This window comes from Psammomys obesus, unplaced genomic scaffold, assembly GCF_907164565.1.
Source record: "Psammomys obesus unplaced genomic scaffold, mPsaObe1.curated_primary_1811, whole genome shotgun sequence".
NCBI lineage: Eukaryota > Metazoa > Chordata > Mammalia > Rodentia > Muridae > Psammomys > Psammomys obesus.
In genome coordinates, this window is record NW_026596117.1 from 5,237,027 (window position 1) to 5,257,395 (window position 20,369).

Sequence of the window (20,369 nt, forward strand, 5' to 3'; positions counted from 1 at the left end):
TGTTTCCCACATGTTAAAAAGTTACTGTATTAAAAACAAAGAGGGATGTTCACAAAATTTAAGTGAATTCCAACCAATTCTTCTCTGAATTTTTATATTCTTATAAATATTATCAATTAGCAACACTGGCCATGCAACAAGCCACTAATACAAGAATTGATTAGACCTGAGGTCCATTCGATAGTGCCCTGACAAAGTGTCATGTTGCTTCAGACCTCAAAGAGATAAAAACTTCAAGCGTAAAATATTACAAAAATATTATTTACTAGGAAGCAATAATTAGTTTGTTTCATTTCCATGACTTTCTCTTTCAACTGTCTAAATAATGTGCTATGTATATACACTGAGTCTATTGGATAGAAATTTACTTCATGGAAATATGCAAATAAGCCTATCAATGAGTGCCTTGGGTACTGAAAAGCTAGAATCAACAAAAGGTTACAGAATGAAGAAAAATTAATAACATTAATGAGTCATTAATGGGTTACATGAAAGGACAGGTGGGAGGACCAGAGGTTCATGAATTAAGCTAGTTTATATCAACAGGACTAAAGGAATGTACAAATTTCTAATGAAATGATGCAGTCAAGTTCCTTACCTACTTTTTCTTTTGTTTACTTAGAGTCACATAGCAAAGAACTTGGGGATCAATTCTTTCTGAAGTACACCAGTTATGATGTATGAGAAGTCAGCAATGACCCTTTCATCTTGATTCAAGAGCAAAGTTAACCCATAGCATGAGAAGGCCTTCTATATCAGATTAAAGTGATCTTTCCTCAGGTCATTCCCTGTAGAAATGGGCAGGCACCTGTTTCAATTTCCGTGTAAGAAACACAAAGTATCACATACAGGAATGAAGTAATATCAGAGTGTCAAACAGCTGAAGTAGTTTTCCCATTGTTCCATGAAACCAGCATTTTACTGATTTGTTTGCATCAAGAGTACTAATCTTCAAATCAAGCATGACTATTTGTATTCCATAACAATATGCATATTTCCAAGGCTGCCTTTAGATAGGCCCACAAAGGTTTTTTTTTTTTTTTTAATTACCATATATAGGGATTAGGTAGGTTAAACAACAAATTTCAGGTGGTAATATTGCCACAGCATAGTGTGAAAGAACTTATTACTTCTAATGCTTGCATCTCCTCCCAATCAAAATGTCTATGGACTTAAAGAAAATATTGCCATCACCTGACCAAATTGGAATGATCCATGGATTCTTTCGAAGCAGCTTTCAGATTAATACATTCTCCAGCCCAGCACAACTTCCTTCTGGTTCAGATTTTATGTTGTCGAAGGATAACTCTCTCAACTCGTTTCTTGGGTTTAAGATAGTATTTATAGATAGCTAGCGTACAGACTTTTGTAAAGTGAACCCAAGGGAACTACAGGAGAAAATATAATTTGGCAAGTTCATTTGAGCTTTATTCTAAGTCTGGCTCCTTGCTCAGACACTGCTAGTAACGGAGCTGCAAAATCTAGAAAGTTCTTTGAATTATTTTTGTCCTTCTTCCCCCAACCCCGCCCCGCTCCCATAAGTTGAAGAAGACAGAAATAGCGTAAAACTGTCTTACATATGTGGCATGAAGGAGGAAAGGATGCAGTGGGGGCGGGGTGGGGTGTTGGAAGCCTCCAAAGGGAAAGTTGGAGGACAAGAATCAACAGTGAATTTTGTTTGAGATTGCCGTAAAGAAACCTGAACGGTGTGTGTTGATTTTCAAGGTCTTAGACTATTCTTGTACAATGCATATGCTCAATGCTATTACGTCACATTTCTGAGCCAACTGAGTAAACTTAAATGTCTAAATATCTTCTCCGTCAAGATGGAGCTTACGCAGAGGAGAAGGGGTGGGGCATGGCTATCACGTGTGATATTAAAACCAGTGAATGACTCTGTCTTTAGACATAAGCCTGGTGAGAAGAGCTGGTTTATAAATAAGCCCTTTGTTAACCCTCTTGAGTGCGAATTAGGCATTCTGCTTTAAGCCATCCCATTTCCCTGGTTGATCTTGTCTGCAAAAAACTGTACCATGTTGTGTTTGGATATTTAAGTCATAACTATTCCTTTTGTGTGGCTCACTTGGGTTGCACAGGATGAGGAACGTTTACATTCTGAAAACAGAGAAAAGGAAAGGCAAGAACAATGGAGAGTACTTGAAATATAGTACGTACGTCAAAACACTCTCTTCTAAATCTCAATCAGTTGTTTATTGGTTGGCAAACAAGTTCCACTTTTACAACAAATATTAGTAATGAGGTCATCCAACTTGAGACCATACAAAATGGATCATAAATTTAAAAAAAAAATTATATGTGCTGCTAATTTACCATTTGTATTCCTACATTACTTAAAATCCTGTCAAATAAATAAATTTCCCTGTTAACAGAAAACTTTAAAAAAAATCACTTAAAAATAAATTGACCTTTCACTACGAGGGAGTCAATCTCCGCTAACAATTGGTAGTGCAGGTGCCCGGTGTGGGGGTCGGAATGCACAGTACGGCTTTTCACATGCAGAAGCCCCTCTACCTCTAGAGACACCTCTTAGCTTCTAGAATCACAGCTACTGCCTTGGTGATGAAGTGCTTGCCAAATATGCTTTGCATTACAACAGATGTGCCCTGGACACACAAAATTTTGTCCTGCTCTATTTTGCAAAATGATGTTGGAAATACTCGGGCTGGATAAAGATATATAGTGAGGGAAGGAAATCTAATTTTATTTATTTTATTTTATTTATTTTTTTGTTAAAAAATAATTTGTTTGCATTACTAGAAAATGATTCTTATAAAGTGATAGCTTCATTTATTTATTTTTTTTTATTATTTTGCCAGGTGAATTTTTAAAGGAAAAAAAAAAAGGTGGGGAGAGGGGACAAAAAAATGAAAAGAAAGAAAACAAGAAAGGAAGGAAACTTTGCTGTTTTACTGGTAGACAAACTTGCAAGACTAGCACAAAAGAAAAAGAAAATTTCTTCTTTGCCACTACATTAACAGGACTCAAATTCTGGAGGAACAGAAAGCAGACTATAGGCGCAATGCTAGTATCTGTACATTACATAGAAATTGTTCAATTTTTTTTCTGCCATTAGTTTTATCATCAGTTAATACAGCAAATCATAAAATATGCATTTAGCATATAATTCTAGAATTCCCCTCGGTCAGATTATTAACCTTGCTGTTTTGCTTTTGTTTGCCACAGCTTCTCCCGCTGTGGTGAGCTCAGTTTGCGAGTGGCCGTGAACCGCTCCGTGGTTCAGTTCTGCTCCGCTTCTATGGCTGGGCAGCACCCCCATCTAGATGCGGCACTGTTACTAATTTCAAACAGTTGTTCTGGCCTTAAGAAAAAAAAAAAAAAAAAAGAAAGAAAGAAAAAGAAAAAGGAAAACCAGGTCCTTGTGATTCTAGTAACAGAGCATCAGAGATGTCAAACAAACGCAACGTAATCCAAGAAGGCCACCATGAGCGCCGATTTCTTCATATTTCGTTCATTAACATAATGAAGTCTCCATCTGTGGGAAGAGGACGGGAGAGAATGGGGCGCAGGAGGATCTCGGCGGTTAGCTTCATCCCCTGGGCTGACCTAAAAATTCAAGTTAAAAAAAAAAAATGTCAGAGAGTCTCTCTTTTGAGAACAGCATCAGATGTCGGAGTACACACGATGACCACTGCGTCTATGGCTCAGGATGGTCCACTAGGTGTTAGCTGGTTGCAGTCCCCGCGTCATCCTCTATAGACTAGTGACCAAGTGCGCGGGTCCTTTGGAAGTCCCCTCCGGGGAGGCCCCGTCTTTGTTGGGAGGAACTATGAATCCGTCGCTGCTGCCTCGCCCCAGCTGGTAGTAGGCGTGCAGCGGGTGCGCGTGGTTTCTGGAGCCCAGGTTTGGCATGCTTTTGTAGTAAACATCTTCGGCGTCTGCACCCTTAGCCGCCGCGGCTTCGGTCTGGGTGCTGGTGGTCACGCTGTCTGCAGCTGGCACGCCAGCCAGGGCCGGCATGCTGGTGTACAGAGAGTCCCTGTGCGGTGACGGGAGGTCTTCTGTGTGCTCGTCTGTTAGCAGAGGGAAGAAGCTCTCGCTGTGGTCCTGGGGGAGCCGCCTCCTGCTGTAATGGTGTGGCTGGTGGTTCTCCGTGGAGTAAACCCTCGGGGGCAGCAAGGGAGCATCGGATTCCTCGTGGATGAGTTCCAGGCCCAGACTCTCCTCGTGGTTAAAGGACGCTGCGTCATCCAGGACTATGGCGTCATCTTCGCTCCCACTGCCTAAGTTGTTCACCAGTTTGTTCATCATATTCCTGTTCTGTTCGCTGGAGCGCTCGTGGTTGTTCAGGTACGAAGGGATATAGTTGGAAGTGAGTTCCTTTAGGATCTTTTTCTCTAGGGCGGTCTCGTTGTGGTTATAGCCACGGTCTATAATTTGCACACAGTTGCTCAAGTATTCGCCGCCAGCAATGCTGTAACTGTTGCCATGGTTACCATTCAGTGGTAGAGTATCCATGACACTTGTATCCCTGGCATTGTTCAGAAGCCCCTCTGAAAAAGATTACAAGACACTATGACATTTATATCCAATGAGCGATCGAACACACACGCACATAACACACACAGACACGAAAAGTAGAAACATTCATGGACTCTAAAATATGTATAAATTGCTAGCATCTTAAATATAAAATGGAAAAAAAAGCATTATTAAATCTATACATGTTAGCATATATATATATATATATATATATATATATATATATATATATATATACATAAAATCCAAAAAACTAACAGAAATGTTATAAGGAGAAAAGAAGTATTCAAAATAAATTTTAAGGAAACCTATATGTTACTAATTTCCAATTTAACATAAACCGAATCTGATATAGGAAGTGTACTTAGTTGTTACTGGCAAATTGATACAAGATTTCATATAGTCATTCATTGCTTTCAATTTATACACTTCAAAGTCAGTGAAGTCATCACCTCTAACTTTACATAGCTCTGCAATAACTATAACATAATTCATGTGTGGCACTTTGACCATATAGTTCAAAAGTAAGAGAAACAATATTTGGTAATTGGATATGTAAATATAATTTAGGAAGATTAAAATTATTGTTGCATACAAAACCACACAAGAATTATGTTAAATTTGTGAGTCATGAAATAATGCCCAGCCAAATAAATGGCACATCAAGATAATTTATACATGCTTTCAAAGTATTTGGATTTTTTTTCTGTATTTTTCTGCTATTATCACGGTAGTTATTACTATATATTAACCCAATAGTTCTTTAGGGTCACTGGCGAATACTACATAACAATGAATACAGGGTTTGATTCCTAAATGCACAGTATTAGTATTAAAGTTATCATCTTATAATGACTGATAGCTTGGGACATATTAAAATTTAGTTTTAAAGAAGACAAACATTTATTATGGTAAGAAACAGATGCAGGAAAATAAATTTAACCACAAACTTCATGGTTTTTGTAGTCACTTGAATAAGAAGTTCAAGAATCTATAATAGTTTCATAAATCACTTTGAGTACATCCACAAAAGAAAAAAGAAAAATTTACACATTTAACCAGTGCTGATAATAAGGAAGGGTATTTCCAAAAAAATTTTTTATGTGAAGAATTTTCTTAAACCTCTTAAGACATTTTTTAAACTGTGAAAATATAGCACTCATTCTATATCTGTGATGGAGCTGTATTTATGAAAACCCAGTTCAGTGAAAACCCAGTTCCAATTGAAAGGACTTATCATATAAATGCCAATTTTATATGCATTTCTTGCATACTTTACATTCAAGGAAAACACTTTTCAAAAATAGCAGCTCATAAAATCCATTAATAAGCAGCCACCACAGAAATAGGTTGAAGCCATTTATTTTCATGTCATAATATATCTGGTACACAAATTCACAATGTTAAGAAAAAAAAAAGTAAATGCTTTTTAAAAGGGCTGCATATGACAGGTGATTGCTGTTGGAGAGGTTGGTATGATATGCTTAGTGGTTTTGATGTTGTGGCTGATGCATTGAAACAGTTTTTTTTTTTTTTAATATTTTGTTGTCAATGCATTTGGTATTGTGCTTAAAACAGCCATAGAAAATAAGGTGGGCATGTTGCAATGGGATACATTTGTAATGATGGAATGCACTAATAAAAATTAAAATTTATGGGCTACTTTGCAAAAAAAAACAATAAATGCTTAATTTAAAAACAATTTAACTCACACAAACACTACATGAGACTTAACAATTATGTTGATTATGTGACAGAATAAAAGAATCAGACAACGAAAGCGTCTAATCTCTATTACCATATATTTATAGAAGTTGGTTTATAGGTTCTTTTTTAGTTTTGAAATTGTGAGATGAACTGTTTTTAATAACTACATCATCTATATGTGATGCAATAAAAGTGAACTGAAAAAAATTACATTTGATATGCAATGTTTAGCTTTACTCCCATACTTGTCTCTCTGTAGGGCTCTAAACGACAGCATGAAGAAAAGGAAAGAAAAAACAACAAGTAAGCTTACAGTGACAGTAAGAGAAACATGAGTCAAAAGCAAATTGATGATATGCAGAAAAGGAGTCACAGGAAATAAATCATTTTCACTGCCCCCAAATTCATAAGTCTGTGTTACATGGTTTATCATATTTCAAATACTGAAATGTTAGTCAGAAAATAAGAGCCCTCCCCCCTTGACACACATCAATATAATGAGGATTTAGTAAGTGTTTCTAAAGCTCACAAATTTCTTATACACTTATATCCCACTTGACATTGTCACACAAACCAGAGTTAAAAAAAAGGGGGTGAGCCATGATTAGTTCTAATGCTGCGTTTTGATATGATACGTATGTGATATTGGAAAGTACAAGCTTTTAAGGAATGTAATATACTTTTAGAAATTATTAGTGAAATTAAAAATAAAGTACAGAAAGAAGACTGGAGTTGAAGTTATCATAACTGTGCTCTTTTGTCACTTGTGTTTCTTCGCTTTCCCTGCACAAGGGTTATTGTTCCTCCATTGAGCCCAGACAATGCTGTATTGTTTAAAACAAGAGGATCAAGCCTGTCATTTTTTTGAAGCTCACATTAAGTATGTGTTTAATGACAGGGAAAATATTAAATGCATTTATTATTCTGCTTCCCAATATATAGGAGAAAAACTTGCATCCTCAATTGGAAGTTTTCCTTTAGATTATGGCATCATCATACTTTACAAAGAGTGTAGATGATCTAAAAGACAACCCCAAGAAATGTTTTTTAAGAAAACACTAGGTGTAGTCATAGAAAAACAGGCGTTTCTGTCTTTGTTGTTGTTGTTGTTATAGGAAGGTTAAATAGCTGGAAAAAAAAAAAACCAAGAAAATTACTGGACCATATCATTTCAGAGGATTCTGGGTTGTAATTCAACAGTCTTATTTTTAACACAAATATTTTTGTTAGTATTTACTAATTGTACAAACTTATGAGTTGATATTTTCATATATGCACACTTTAGTTATATTCTCTGGCACACTTTAGTTTTATATTTTAAGTTTTGATTTATATCTTATAAAAGAAATGTCACATTTTAAAAGGCAGGGGAAATCCCAGCTAAAATTTTGAATGAACTTTAGAAGAAGAATTCAGAATCAACAGCTAAACTGTTTACTAACACATCCAAAATGCTACTAGGATCATTTTTGCTCAATAGATGAGGGAACTAAAATCAAAAGAGCCCAGGCCTGATCTGATATCACACTGCCAATCTAGAGGAGGGAGAATCAGAAAGGGGACCTGAAACTTCTCCCAGCTCTGCTGTAGTCTCCTGTTGTCAGCTGCCACAGGGTTTGAAAGGCATAGGGAATATTAATTTATACACTATACAACTTTGCATTCCTACCCATATGTAATGCATTCTTCCCTTCATCCTGTCCTGTGAGTTTATGTCTTTCTTTAAATTTTGAATTTGAATTCAGTTAGTTTGAAAAGTACATTTATTTTCTTAAAAGTAATGACTTTCTCTTTTTATAATGTTGTTTTGACAGGTTTTCCAATGAGACTTAGCTTTATAAAAGTTGAATTTCTAATACTGAAAATAAGATAATGGTCCAGAAATACTCTACATGAGATTTTAAATATTTCTATACATAGTATCTAAATTCAGTATAACAAATGCATATTATTTTTTATTTCTAACTGTTTATACTTCAGTAACACTATAAATACTTTTTTTTTTTTTTTTTTTTTACAAATTTTAAGTAAAGGCATTTGCAACCAAGGATGAGTACTTTCAGTCTGAATGTTCCAGTGCCTGAAAAGCCCTGGCACAACTAAATTAGAAGATCCACAGAACAAAATCAAGCGGCAATTCAATATGAACTACTCCGGTACATACCGAGAAACCTACATTTCATGAACGATTTCACCTTGCCAGTAAAAACAAAGTGCATTCATCTGAAAGCATAAGATTAGCAGTAATATGACAGTCACCAAGATTTTTTTTTTTTTTTGGCTAGTTTTCCAAAACTTACTTCTAGCACTAATAGAGTTCCTTTACCTCTTAAAGAGAGGTACACAATTTCAACTTTGACTTTGAAAACAAAATTACTTCAGATATATATATATACACACACATATATGAATAGTCACAAGTATTTATCAAATTTACTGAAATAAGAGACAAATTTCTCTGGATGAAGTCTTTGTATATTTATTGATAATTTTTATATAACAATGTCTAGCAATCAATTGCAAAGGCATAACACTGTGTGCATATACTATTATTTTAAATTTCACATTGTAAATGTTTCCATTTTATGTCTTTATGTGCATTTTTTTTCTAGGAATGTAACCCAGGATGACTTTAAACTTGAATGTTGAGATTACAAATAGAGGTTTATCACTGGAACTCCCCTATTTAAACATTTTTACATGAGTTCCATATTTTAAAGACTCCTTGAAATTTGAATGAAAGTAGAAAGGTAAATATTAAATAAGAAAAACATTTCAATTAATAAATTGTCAGTTTTTCCTTCTATAAGAAATTGTAAATTATATATAAAAAAGATAAAAGCAAAACAAATGTAATCTAAATTTAGTGTTTAAAACAATTACTAACACCTTGTGTAAATGTAATAATGAGTACACTCACTTAGTAAATATAGTGCAAATAGTGACTTCAGGAAGTGCTAAATGTGCTAATATCTCAGCATGTTTTACATTGTTTATAATGACGTATTTACTTGTTACTTGGCTTATGCAAAAGCAAGAACCAACAAAGTAAGACATTTTTTTCTACCAGACTGTTCTGCCAAACCACATCTGGTATAATGTGCAAGGCACAATTCACAGAGCCTCATAATGGAATAGGGACAAGAGACAGTATAGAAAGGGTGACTATAAAAAGGGCCCAGAAACTGTCTCACCTCGATAGTTTTGTTTGATTAGGGAGTGGAAGAAAAATAGAAAATTGCCTTTAATATTTAAAGGATCACCGAAACAGTACCGGGCTCTTCCCTGCTTCACAGACTAATCTAAGTATCATAACCAAGGGGAGATACACACATGAAAAACAAAATGAGCACTTCACCGATAAATATATGGATCCTGAAGTGTGAAGGCCCCTAGTAGAGGAATCAGTGAGCCTTACAGACACCAGGAAACAAAGATTTAAGACTCTCTGCCTCTCCTCTTGAGTCTCAAACTCTGTGAATGTTAAGACATACCAGCCTTTAAGAAACTTGATGGGACTCAGAGATTGCTCAATTACTTTTTTTGCAAACATCTTAAAGTCACCATTTAATGGCAAACACTGGTGCTCTGAAAATAGTTTCCAGATAATTCTTTGCAAGTGGGAAGAAGCCACCTGGGCAAACTTAGATGGTGTGAGATGAGGCTGGCACATTGCACTGAGCAGCCCTTTTTAGACTTTTTAGAATGGGGCACAAATTTACACAGTCGCACCACTAATCCTTCACCTCAGATTAAATGAAATGCAAACAAGCAGACCACCCAATCTTCCTACTGTAACAGAAATTGATTGCTAATCTATCACATTCAGTTGAAAGGAACCAAAGAGTTCTCTATCGTGGTGAATTTTCTAGAAAGCATTATTTTTAATACAGAGATCACTAGGTAGAATTTTTATTTTGTGCAACTTTTACTGGAATATTTTCTGTGGTCTTTTAACTACATGCACAGAAATAGGATACTTAAAAAACACTTTGTGCCCATAACAAATATTTGTACTTATGAAAGGCAAAACCCGAGCTTATACTGTAAGATTTTTTAAAGAGATACATGCTTACTATATTTTTGAGGGATGATTTTTACATACTTTTCAAGCAAGACAATGCACAGAGAAACCATCTTCACAGGAAAGTGCATGGCTTGCCTGGACCAAGTCCTATATGGCTCTTGGGAGCTGAGGGAGAAGTGAGGCGGCTGCTGGCTTCCAGCCTGCTGTTCTCTCTTCCATGGTCAGTGTACTTTAGGTCAGTGTACTTTCCCCTGGAGTTAATCTAATGCTTTCATCAATACTAATGCCTTGTGCCTAGAGTGAACTTTATGATACAGCAAAGGAAGATTTATTTCCTCAATCTGACAACATTAAGACTACTGAATCAAGTCTGCCTTTATCTTACTTACCTTAGACAAATATTCTCATGTCTCACAATAAGTACACAGGTATTTAATATAGGAATAAATGAGTAACAGGGAAGTACTGACAAACCACGATACATTTCATAACAGCAGAGGAAAACAAACATGTACTGGTGAATCAGCTACTTCTCACTAAGGAAACCTAAGGAAAATGGAAAATAAAAGCACCGAGAGTGATAGGATGTAAAAGGACTCTGTGTGTCTGCTTCCAAAACAAACAAACAAAGAAACAAACAGGCAGGAGAAAAGCAAACGGGATGTGCTCATAAAAGCTATGTAAAGTGGGACTCTCACTTGAGAAAATTAAGGTAAACTCCAGCACACCTTGTGCGTTGTACATGCTGACAGAAGGGTTGTTACAGACCGCCGGTTCCCCAAGCAATGTATTATAGGGATTGTTAGTACCATGCGGACGAAGCAGAGCATTGCTTATAAGATGATTAGCCATGGCTCCTGGAGCAGCCCCATAGAAAGACAGAGAAAAAAAAAAAAAAGGTCAATCAGGCAAATGTGCTTGAAAAAAAGAAAGGAAACATTTAGAATGACAACAGTTGACATAGTCCTGATTACAGGCAGGCAGATAAATAGACCAAAAAAATATGCCGCTGGCACATTTCAACAATGCACACACTTGAGTAAATGGGAAAGAAAGAATTTACAGTACTGATTAAACCACATTTAGGGTACTCTCTTTCCCAAAGGGTATGCAAGAATATACTCCCATGCTTGGTAACAATTGAAACCAAAAATTAAAGAAAATAAAGTAAATCTTGCCATCCATACAAACAAAACACAAAGCTAAAGCCAGAAAAAGAAAAGGTTAAAATGCAGGGAAAAAAAGCTAAAATTAAACAAAGACATTTCCTCATTCACAGAGACCATTGATTATTTTTTTTTTCACAAAAGTTAAAAAAAGAATAAAATGCAACAAGTATGATTGAACACTCATTTGGAGAGCAATTGTTGACACAACAGAAGAATTTGATATTTCTTAAAATTCTATGAAAACTAGTAAAATTGAAATAAAGTTGAAAGGTATGATTATTCATTAGTACACCGAGTAAGCATACTAATCAGGTGACCTAACAGATGTTGTAAAATCATGTGGTTATTAATTATAAACAAAGTATTAACTTCATGGTAGTAAGCAATACACACACACACACAACACATATTTTCCATTTTCCAACTAGTTCTTCAAACGTTGGCATACTAAAGTACCAAAGTTTTATATGTTTTCAAAAGACATGCTTACTGTGTAGTGTATTAGCACAGTTATGACAACATGCTGCCTGCAAAAACCAACGAACCAGATGGAGAGATAAGAGAAATAATTACATTAAATATACTTCGGCCATATATGAAAATGATATGTCAGACTGCACTTTATGTCAAATGAAGGGGGTAATGTGAGTGAGGAAACATGAACACAAATCTTATCATGAGGCAGGTTTAGTGCACAGGCATATGTAATTTAAACGTGAGAATGAACATACAAGCTACAGACTGGAAGAACATTTGTCATACATCTGTGAGAACTTGTCATTCAATATTGATCTAAGCCATGGAGAACGCCTTTCGGAAGTCAATATGAGAAAAGCAAAAAGTCAATATTAAACAAAATACAGTTGGAAAGAGGTAGACAGCTGTAAACGGACTTTTCATAGAAAAGATGCCCAAGTGTTAAATAAGCTCATGAAAGAACCGTGATTATCAATAGGGAACAGCTTAAAATCACCATTAGATAGCATTATATGTATAAAATAAAAATGGCTGCCACAGTGAATGCAGGGATAGGAAGCAAAGCAACCTGATCGATCAAATGTTACTGGAGGGAATGTAAAAATAACAGTTACTCGAGGAAACAGTTTGGTGGTTTCTCATTAAAGGAAAAACTCACTATGTCATCCAGCAATTTCATTCTTGGACACTGATTCCAGAGTAATTGAAATTCATGTTCATGCTATAATTTGTAAAGGGAAATTCACAGCAGCTGTATTTCTAATAGCCCCAAACAGGAAAGAGCCTGTACTTCTTTCAAACTCTGCCACCAGCCATCCTACGCTTCAAAAACTAGCCAAATCTCTAACGATCGCACCAGGAGAGAAATGCCAAATCCCAAATTTACATAATGCTATGTAATTCCATTTATATAGAATGTATATACACATACATTACATATATATTAAACAGAATATACATATACATTAAATGGAAAACATGTAAAGGGAGAACAGATGAGTGGTTCCTAAAGATAAAAGTAGACGTGGTCAAAAATAATTACCCTTACATTGCAGTAAAAGAAAGGTGAAAGTATTCTACGTATTAACTGTGAAAATGGAAGCATGCATGACTCTTCTTTAAGATGAAACTGCCCTCAACAAATAAACATACAAACACAGTTAGCTCAAACAAAGCTGATGAAATCTGAGTAAGATTGGTGGAAGGGTTACAGGTCAGTATCCTGGTTGCTATAGTCCGTTTCACAAGATGCTGGCATGTATGATAGCTCCACGTTGCTTTAAACAATTACATACAGGCCTGTAATTACCTCATAATACAAGTAAACTAGATTGGATTAGCAACACAAAACTTTTTCCACTCATAGGAAGTGTTTTAAAAATCAATAAGGGAAGTTAGACTGTAACAGTGTTAATGTTTTTTAAGTTATAATCTTCATCTGTTAAGATGCAGGTCAGCTGACAAATATCTTAAACACTAAAGCAAGAAATTAAAAAATTAATTTGAAGCACCGTGTATCCTGTCCGTGCACTAAAGACAAAAACGACCACATCTTTCAGTAAGCACGTCATTGTTTGCCTTCTATATTTCCTACGTCGAATTTTCAGAGAACTCAACAAATGGATCCCTAGGAAGTACTCTGCATTTGCTGGCTGAAGTTATGCTGTATATTCATTTAAGTAGTCCCTCATTGGGCAATATGATGCCTGCTATTGGTCACACCACAGGTCTGTCAGGACTTTAATTTTTAATGAAGAATTATACATATGAGACATTACTTACGTAAGGTTAAAAACAATTTATTATAGTGTCGTTAAGATAAAAATCCAACACCGGAAAGCTTCTACATTGATGTTTATATTTTTAACTTGTTTATGACTGACATAAGATTTATTCTATAAAACATTTAAAAATAGATTCTATGTAAATCATGTCTAGTACAGAAAGTTGATATTCTAAATCAAATAATTACCCTTTATGATTGCTCTAAATAACTGCAACTAAGGTCAAACCTTAAAAATAGAAAATACTAAAAAATATATTTATTCAATATAATAAAGAGTAAGGTTTTATTCCTGCTTCTCTGACTTTTTCTTAAATACCACCCATTATCTAAAAGGAATTAACTGATAAACAAACCAAGGGGAAAAGTTTTTACGCATTTTATTTATTTGCTTTGTGTAACTTAAGATGTAAAAGGTGGGCTTAGAATTGGTTCAGTTGGTAAAGAATTAGCCATGAAAGCACAAGGAGCTGAGCGTGACCCTCAACCACCCCAGTGAAAGACTAAGTGCATGCAATCACAGCACTGGGGAAGGGGACAGGAACTTTTCTCTGCAGCTTACTGTTTTTCCTACTAGATTAGTAAGCTCCAGGATCATTGATAAACCCACTCTTAAAACCAGCCCTGAAATCATATACTTACAAATAATATTAAATAGACTCAGGACAGTGTAGTTATACATATAAAAATATATGTGAATGTATATGCATATATAATAAAAATTAAAGAAATAGAAACCAAGAATTTACAGGCTAGCAAGGCGGGGTATAGAGGAGGGGCTAGAGGGAGATGAAAAGGGAGAAAATAATGTAATTCTACTTTAATTTTAAAATTTTATAATTACAAAGGTTCTGTAAAAACAATCACTGTTTTTCTATACATACACACCCCTTCCCCCCAAAAAAAAGATGAAAAATAAAAGAGGAAGACATTTCATAACCAGTTGCTCTGGCCTGCCTTCACAGTTCACACACACACACACACACACACACACACACACAAACACACACACACACAGCTCAAATAAATATCAAATGTCAACTATTTCTTTGTCCTATAAAATAAAAACATTTTCTATATTAAAAATTTTAAAGTATGGTCTGGCGGTGGTGGCACACACTTTTAACCCCACCCTTAGGAGGCAGAGGCAGGTATATCTTTGTGAGTTTGAAGGCAGCGTGGTCTATGGAGCAAGTTCAAAGACAGCTAAGGATGCACAGAGAAAGCGCATCTCAAAAAAAACTAAATAAATAAATACTATGCAATAAATAACCAAAAAAAATTTTTCGAAACATTCTGTATAAACAAGAAGTTGATGGCTCAGAATTTTAGTTTTTTTATTACTGTTCATTTTACAAGAAATCCTAGCATATAAGGGGAAAATCATAACTACTGGAAAATAAACAATTTCAGAATGAATTCTAGTGATGCTATTAAAGATTTTACAAATAATCTTTCTGATTGTGTCTTTCCCAGAAAAACACTCCGTTTCAGTACTCCAAGTTTTTTAATTTATTTTTTTAAAATTCTGAAGTGTACTTTGAAAGTACTTCAAACAGTATGACTATGAATATAGGAAGATAAGCTGTTTTCTTTTAAAAAAAAAACACATTTTTATTTTTTAATTATTTTTATTTTCCTGCATTGGTATTTTATTTGCATTTATGTCTGTGTAGGGGTGACAGATTTTGGACTTAAAGTTGTGAGCTGCCATGTGGTTGCTGGGAATTGAACCCAGGCCCTCTAGAAGAGCAGACAGTGCTCTTAACCACTGAACCAACTCTCCAGCTCCAACAAGCTGATTTCTAAAGTTGATTTTCTTATTTTTTTTAAATCTTTTAAAACTTATTTAATTTTATTTTATGTGCATTAGTGTGAAGGTGTCAGATCCCTTGAAGTCAGCATTGCAGACAGCTGTGAGCTGCCATGTGGGTGCTGAGAATTGAACCCGGGTCCTTTGGAAGAACATATAGTGCTCTTAAACACTAAGCCATCTCTCCATCCCTAAAGTTGATTTTTATTTCATTTCTTTTATATCTATTTTTTACTTAAGTGCTGCTAAGGGGGAAAGGCTGGCCACAGTGGCTGAAATGCCTTGTAGGTATTAAGATAAGTATCCAATGCATAAAACAAAATCCAGTCTTGGCCACCTGAGAAGAGCACTTCCTCAACCTTTGAAGCCTGTCAGAGTCAGTCAGTTACTGATCACATATCATGAGGAATGACACGCAGCATCATAGGAGATTCATCTACTCTTTGTAATCACAAATACATGTGAAAATAATTCAATACTCTGGAAGAAAAACGTGTATTATTCTTTATTCGGGGTATAATGAGCCTTTATTCTGATAAAATAAAAAAAAATTACTATCAAAATTCAGGTTTCTTTACTGTTCTTGGCCTTTTATAGCTGATGCGCCATTTGAGCCCCACGTTAGTTATACACATGTTGAGTAGTACTTCAAGTGAGGGCTTCAGCCATAAGGACAAAAGTACGTAATAGCACATGATGACCTGCTATTTCACAGACAGCGTAAAGACAGAGGTTACTCTGGGAACGTGTTGTTACAGAAGAGATGGAAAATGTTAGTAATCAAAGTGTCACTATTCTCGGTACAACCCTGATGTAAGAAATCACCTTTTCAAAGCCGTTTGGTGCTTAGAGCAACCTCTCTGGTTGCTTATTAATCTGCATTTCGTAAAGAGAGAAATCTTTTAGGGAGTATGAGTGCCTCATTCCTCTACAGCCTGCACTCATATAGGAGTAGGCAATTATACTTTTCAGTGGCTGCACTATGCAGAGAGAAACAGACATGAAAACTAAATTACCAATGCTTGAATCTTTTAGCTGAAAACCTGCACAGAACCTGTCGCCCTCCATCTTCTGTATTCAGAGGAACTTCTGTCTTTTCTCCATGGCTGTCTTGCAATGCACTAGTCTCTGATGCGGCCTGTGCTGTTTGCTTCTGGCTGTTTCCCCAAATGATGGAGGTCACTTTGAATTCTGAAACTGTTCTCCAGGAATCTGTCTACCTTGTCTCTTCCTCTTTCCTGGAACTTACTTCTGATTTGTAAACTTCCCTTCGAGCAGCTGTGAAATCACTGAAGACGTCCAAGAAGCTCAGTGTTTTCAGACCATCTGTCACTGTTTTTTAGCTGAAAGTTGAGCTTACCGGTTAGTTAGTTTGGACACACAAACAAGTTGGTCTTTGTGGGGACACGAAAGAGCTAACTCTGTGAAAAGGTGTTCAAGTTGTCCTGTTTTTACACTGCAATATAAACTCCGGGGGCACTAAATGCAGAGGTCACCTTAACACTGCACATCTCGTTTGTGAGGCTCAATAAAACAAGGAAAACGCCCTCTGCTTAATTAGTGAAGAAGTTGCAGGAGACGAATGCTGTCACAGAATGGTGAAATCAGTTCTGAATAGTTTTTTTTTTTTTCAAAGAATGATTTATTTTTATTTTATGGTATGAGTTTACATGCCCATCGTACACATATCACATGCGTACTAGGTTCCCGCAGAAACCAAAGGAGGCTACCAGACACCCTAAAACTGCATTTACAGGTAATTGTGAGCTGCCGTGTGGGTGCCAGGAACCGAAATCAGGTCCTCTGCAAGATCAGCAAGTGCCCTTAACCACGGAATCATCTCCTTAGGAACAATTTGGAATAAATTTTAAAGTGTGCTCATTGGCCAGTTGCCAATAGTATTTTCTTGTTTGCTTCTAAAACAATACTGGATACACTTGCTACTGAAATTGTTCAGACAGAAGTAAACAATTATAGAAATTACAGATTTATTTGTAGTGATAAAAATGTTCCTCAAATGCTAGTTCTGGGTAGTCACAGCAATGTCGGCAAACAAACAAAACCAAAGCAGCTGCCACAATTCAAAGGAAAAAAAAAAAAAAGCTAAATTAGGCTAAAAATGAGGTAAATGTAAAGATGCTCATTTCTTAATTTGAATCCTGGTCATTACCTCCTCATACTGTATACTTACTGAATAAGGTAGGAAAATATGAAAAGGATTTAAGACTGAATTTCATCATATATATAGCTATCTAAAAGAAGCCAGTCCATCAGCCTTTTGTTTCTGATGCAGGAAAGATGCACAGCAAATAGGATTTTTACGTTCTATGTTGAACAGCTCAGAGAAGCTGCCCTTATGATTATTGAAACAATCAGGACCTAAAGCCCTGGGAAAGACAATCATGTAAAAAGGTACTTAATTTAGATTTAAAAGTAGTAGAAGATTTAGAGTAGTAACAATGGCTTTTGAAAAAGTGAAAGTCAAATGGTAGAATAGCTGAGTGTTTCGCCACAAAATACACTACCTCTTTCCTTCTAGCAATGGACACCTGGATGGCAGTGTTACCTGTGTTTGTTCAGTGTGATGATTATAACACCAACTGGAAATCTAAGACAGACCAGTATGCTTTCAAACTGTGAAGCAGGAGACAGATCTGAGACAGGATGAAAGTCTGCATCTCACTTGAATGTCTGTTTTTATCATTTGGAGAAATATTTCAAACAGCATTTCTTCTCGACAGAAAGCTAAAAAAGTACACCGATAAGCTCTTAAAATAACTTGATTGCTGCTCTGCACTGTATCTGCCAAATAGTGTGCTTGTATTTTCATTTGATCACCAAATTTAGATGGCCAAATTTTTTTTATGATTTCAAGTCTTAATGATTCAATAAAATAAGAGAATACAACTGTTCCTTAGGAACCATAGAACAGTAAGCCTCACTGTTCAACCTCTTATTATTTACAGAGAAGATGATGAATATTCTGCTTTTCCTAATCAGTTTTACCATGAGAATTATTTTCTTTAATTCATCCTCCACTCTGTTCTTTGTCATTCTATCTTGTTTGAACATGCAGTTTTTTGATTCAAAGGTCATATGACATTGGTAATCTTACTGATTTATATTTAAAACAGTGGTTTTCAAACATTTTTAGGACCTCTGCAACAACAACAAAAAAAACGGTTTTAGGAGAATTTTATTTTTATACTTCTAGAAGTTAGTAATATTCTTCCATATACTTCCATAATAATCTTCAATATTCTAAATATTGTCAATAATATTTAATTATTTTTACGTTAAGCTATGTAAAATAGGTTAATAAAGTAAAAGTAAGTAGATTTTTACAAAGAACCTTCTAAAACCGCAGAGAAACAATTCAAAGACTTTAAGTATTTTAAGTATTTGGTTTCCTCCCCATTACTTTTTCTCTATAAGAAAGTAATAACTGTGCCCTTCTCTTCCACTTACAAAAAGACAATGAGATCAATACCCATTTCCATTTTGTAGGGTTATGCTATGGAATAGATTCTCTCTTTTATTCAAGATGAAGTTATTTATGAAAAAAAAAAACAACTCATACAATTTTTCTGGCTCCTTAAAAGTTATGTAAAATATTAACTCACAAAATAAGTTCCTATTTTTAATGTTTTATTTCAAACAGTGAATGAAGTTACAGTGTGTCAAGCAATATTTTGTTGAAAGTCAAGAGCTCATTTGTCAATTTTTTTCTAAAATCATAAATTGAAAACCTGACATCTTGATTTATCACACTGTGCACTTTTAATAGCCAACAAGTTTGCTATTAAATTTTAATCAACCTGCCTATTAAATTTCAGTGAAATGGTTTGGAGATACTTCGGCTTCTTTTAATAGCTAATTCATTTGCTGGGAATCTATTAAGATGGACTTCAATGACACATGTCCTCTGAAGTACAGAATGGCTTATTGTTAGTTCGACATAAAATGAAGGAGTCTGCATACTGAGTTGTAGCCTCTTCTGTTGCACTTCATAGCTTTGGGAGGGGGCATGAGGAATCGCCAGTCTCAGCCCTTTCACTTGGTCCTAATTGGCTTATGTCCAGACAAGCCAGGTTTTCTGTAACTGATGCTTAGAAGTCAACTTCATGGGTCAATGTGTGTATTATCTCTATACTCCATCACATCTCTAGAATGTTGTCCGATGTGTTCCTAGCAGCGCACATCCCCCAGGGCAGCAGGTTGTCAAATTTTTGCTGAGACTTCGTGGTGTGAGACGTGCATCTTGTTACCTCCTGTCCCTGCTGTTCTCTGCGATCCACATCGGTAGACGTGCTTCTGACCACAGACTTTGTTTTCCGAGACTGCTTGGGTTTGTTCCTTGTTTGCTTTGGGTTTGGTATTTTTGTTTTTGCTTCTGAATTACTGAATTGTATTTATTGGTATGTGGGTATCTGTTATATAATCTGATCACTAAGCCCTTTTATATACATCATTTATGTCTTCTCCTATGCTTTCTTGTAAAGCTTTAAAGATTAAGTTCTATTTTCATTTGCTGTCTGCTCGATATTGTCGGCGGCAAAACAGTGGACAGCCTGTGGATAAAGGAACTGGGGTACTAGATATTTATGGATTGTTTCAAAAATTAATCAGAAAAAAAATATGGCATGGAGTCTGGTGACTTAAGCCAACAGAGGTAACTCAGAATTCTCAATGAAGCGTTTTCACAACAGAAGAAGCAGCTGCTCTTAGGTGTGACAAAAATATTTTTCTTTTGTTTTGTTTCAGGTAATTTCATTACCGCTGAAATGATCTGCTACTCCTAATTCTCTGCTCTTGGACACTGCATTGATGAGATAAGAGATGTCTCTTTCCATGCCCCGCCAGTCACTCATT

The 20,369-nt window shown here is 35.6% G+C and overlaps 1 protein-coding gene across 1 annotated transcript in view; it reads right to left on the reverse strand.

Annotated features, from left to right (window-relative positions):
* Positions 1-2,070: 2,070 nt before the first annotated feature.
* Positions 2,071-20,369, reverse strand: part of Adgrl3 (adhesion G protein-coupled receptor L3) — a 736,167-nt gene continuing 717,868 nt past the window's right edge. Inside the window, exons 26-27 of the mRNA XM_055629463.1 lie at positions 10,984-11,112; positions 2,071-4,532 (exon numbers count right to left, since the gene is read on the reverse strand). Coding sequence (XP_055485438.1) covers positions 3,733-4,532; positions 10,984-11,112 — 929 coding nt within the window. The 3' untranslated portion in view covers positions 2,071-3,732. The remainder of the gene's footprint in view (positions 4,533-10,983; positions 11,113-20,369) is intronic.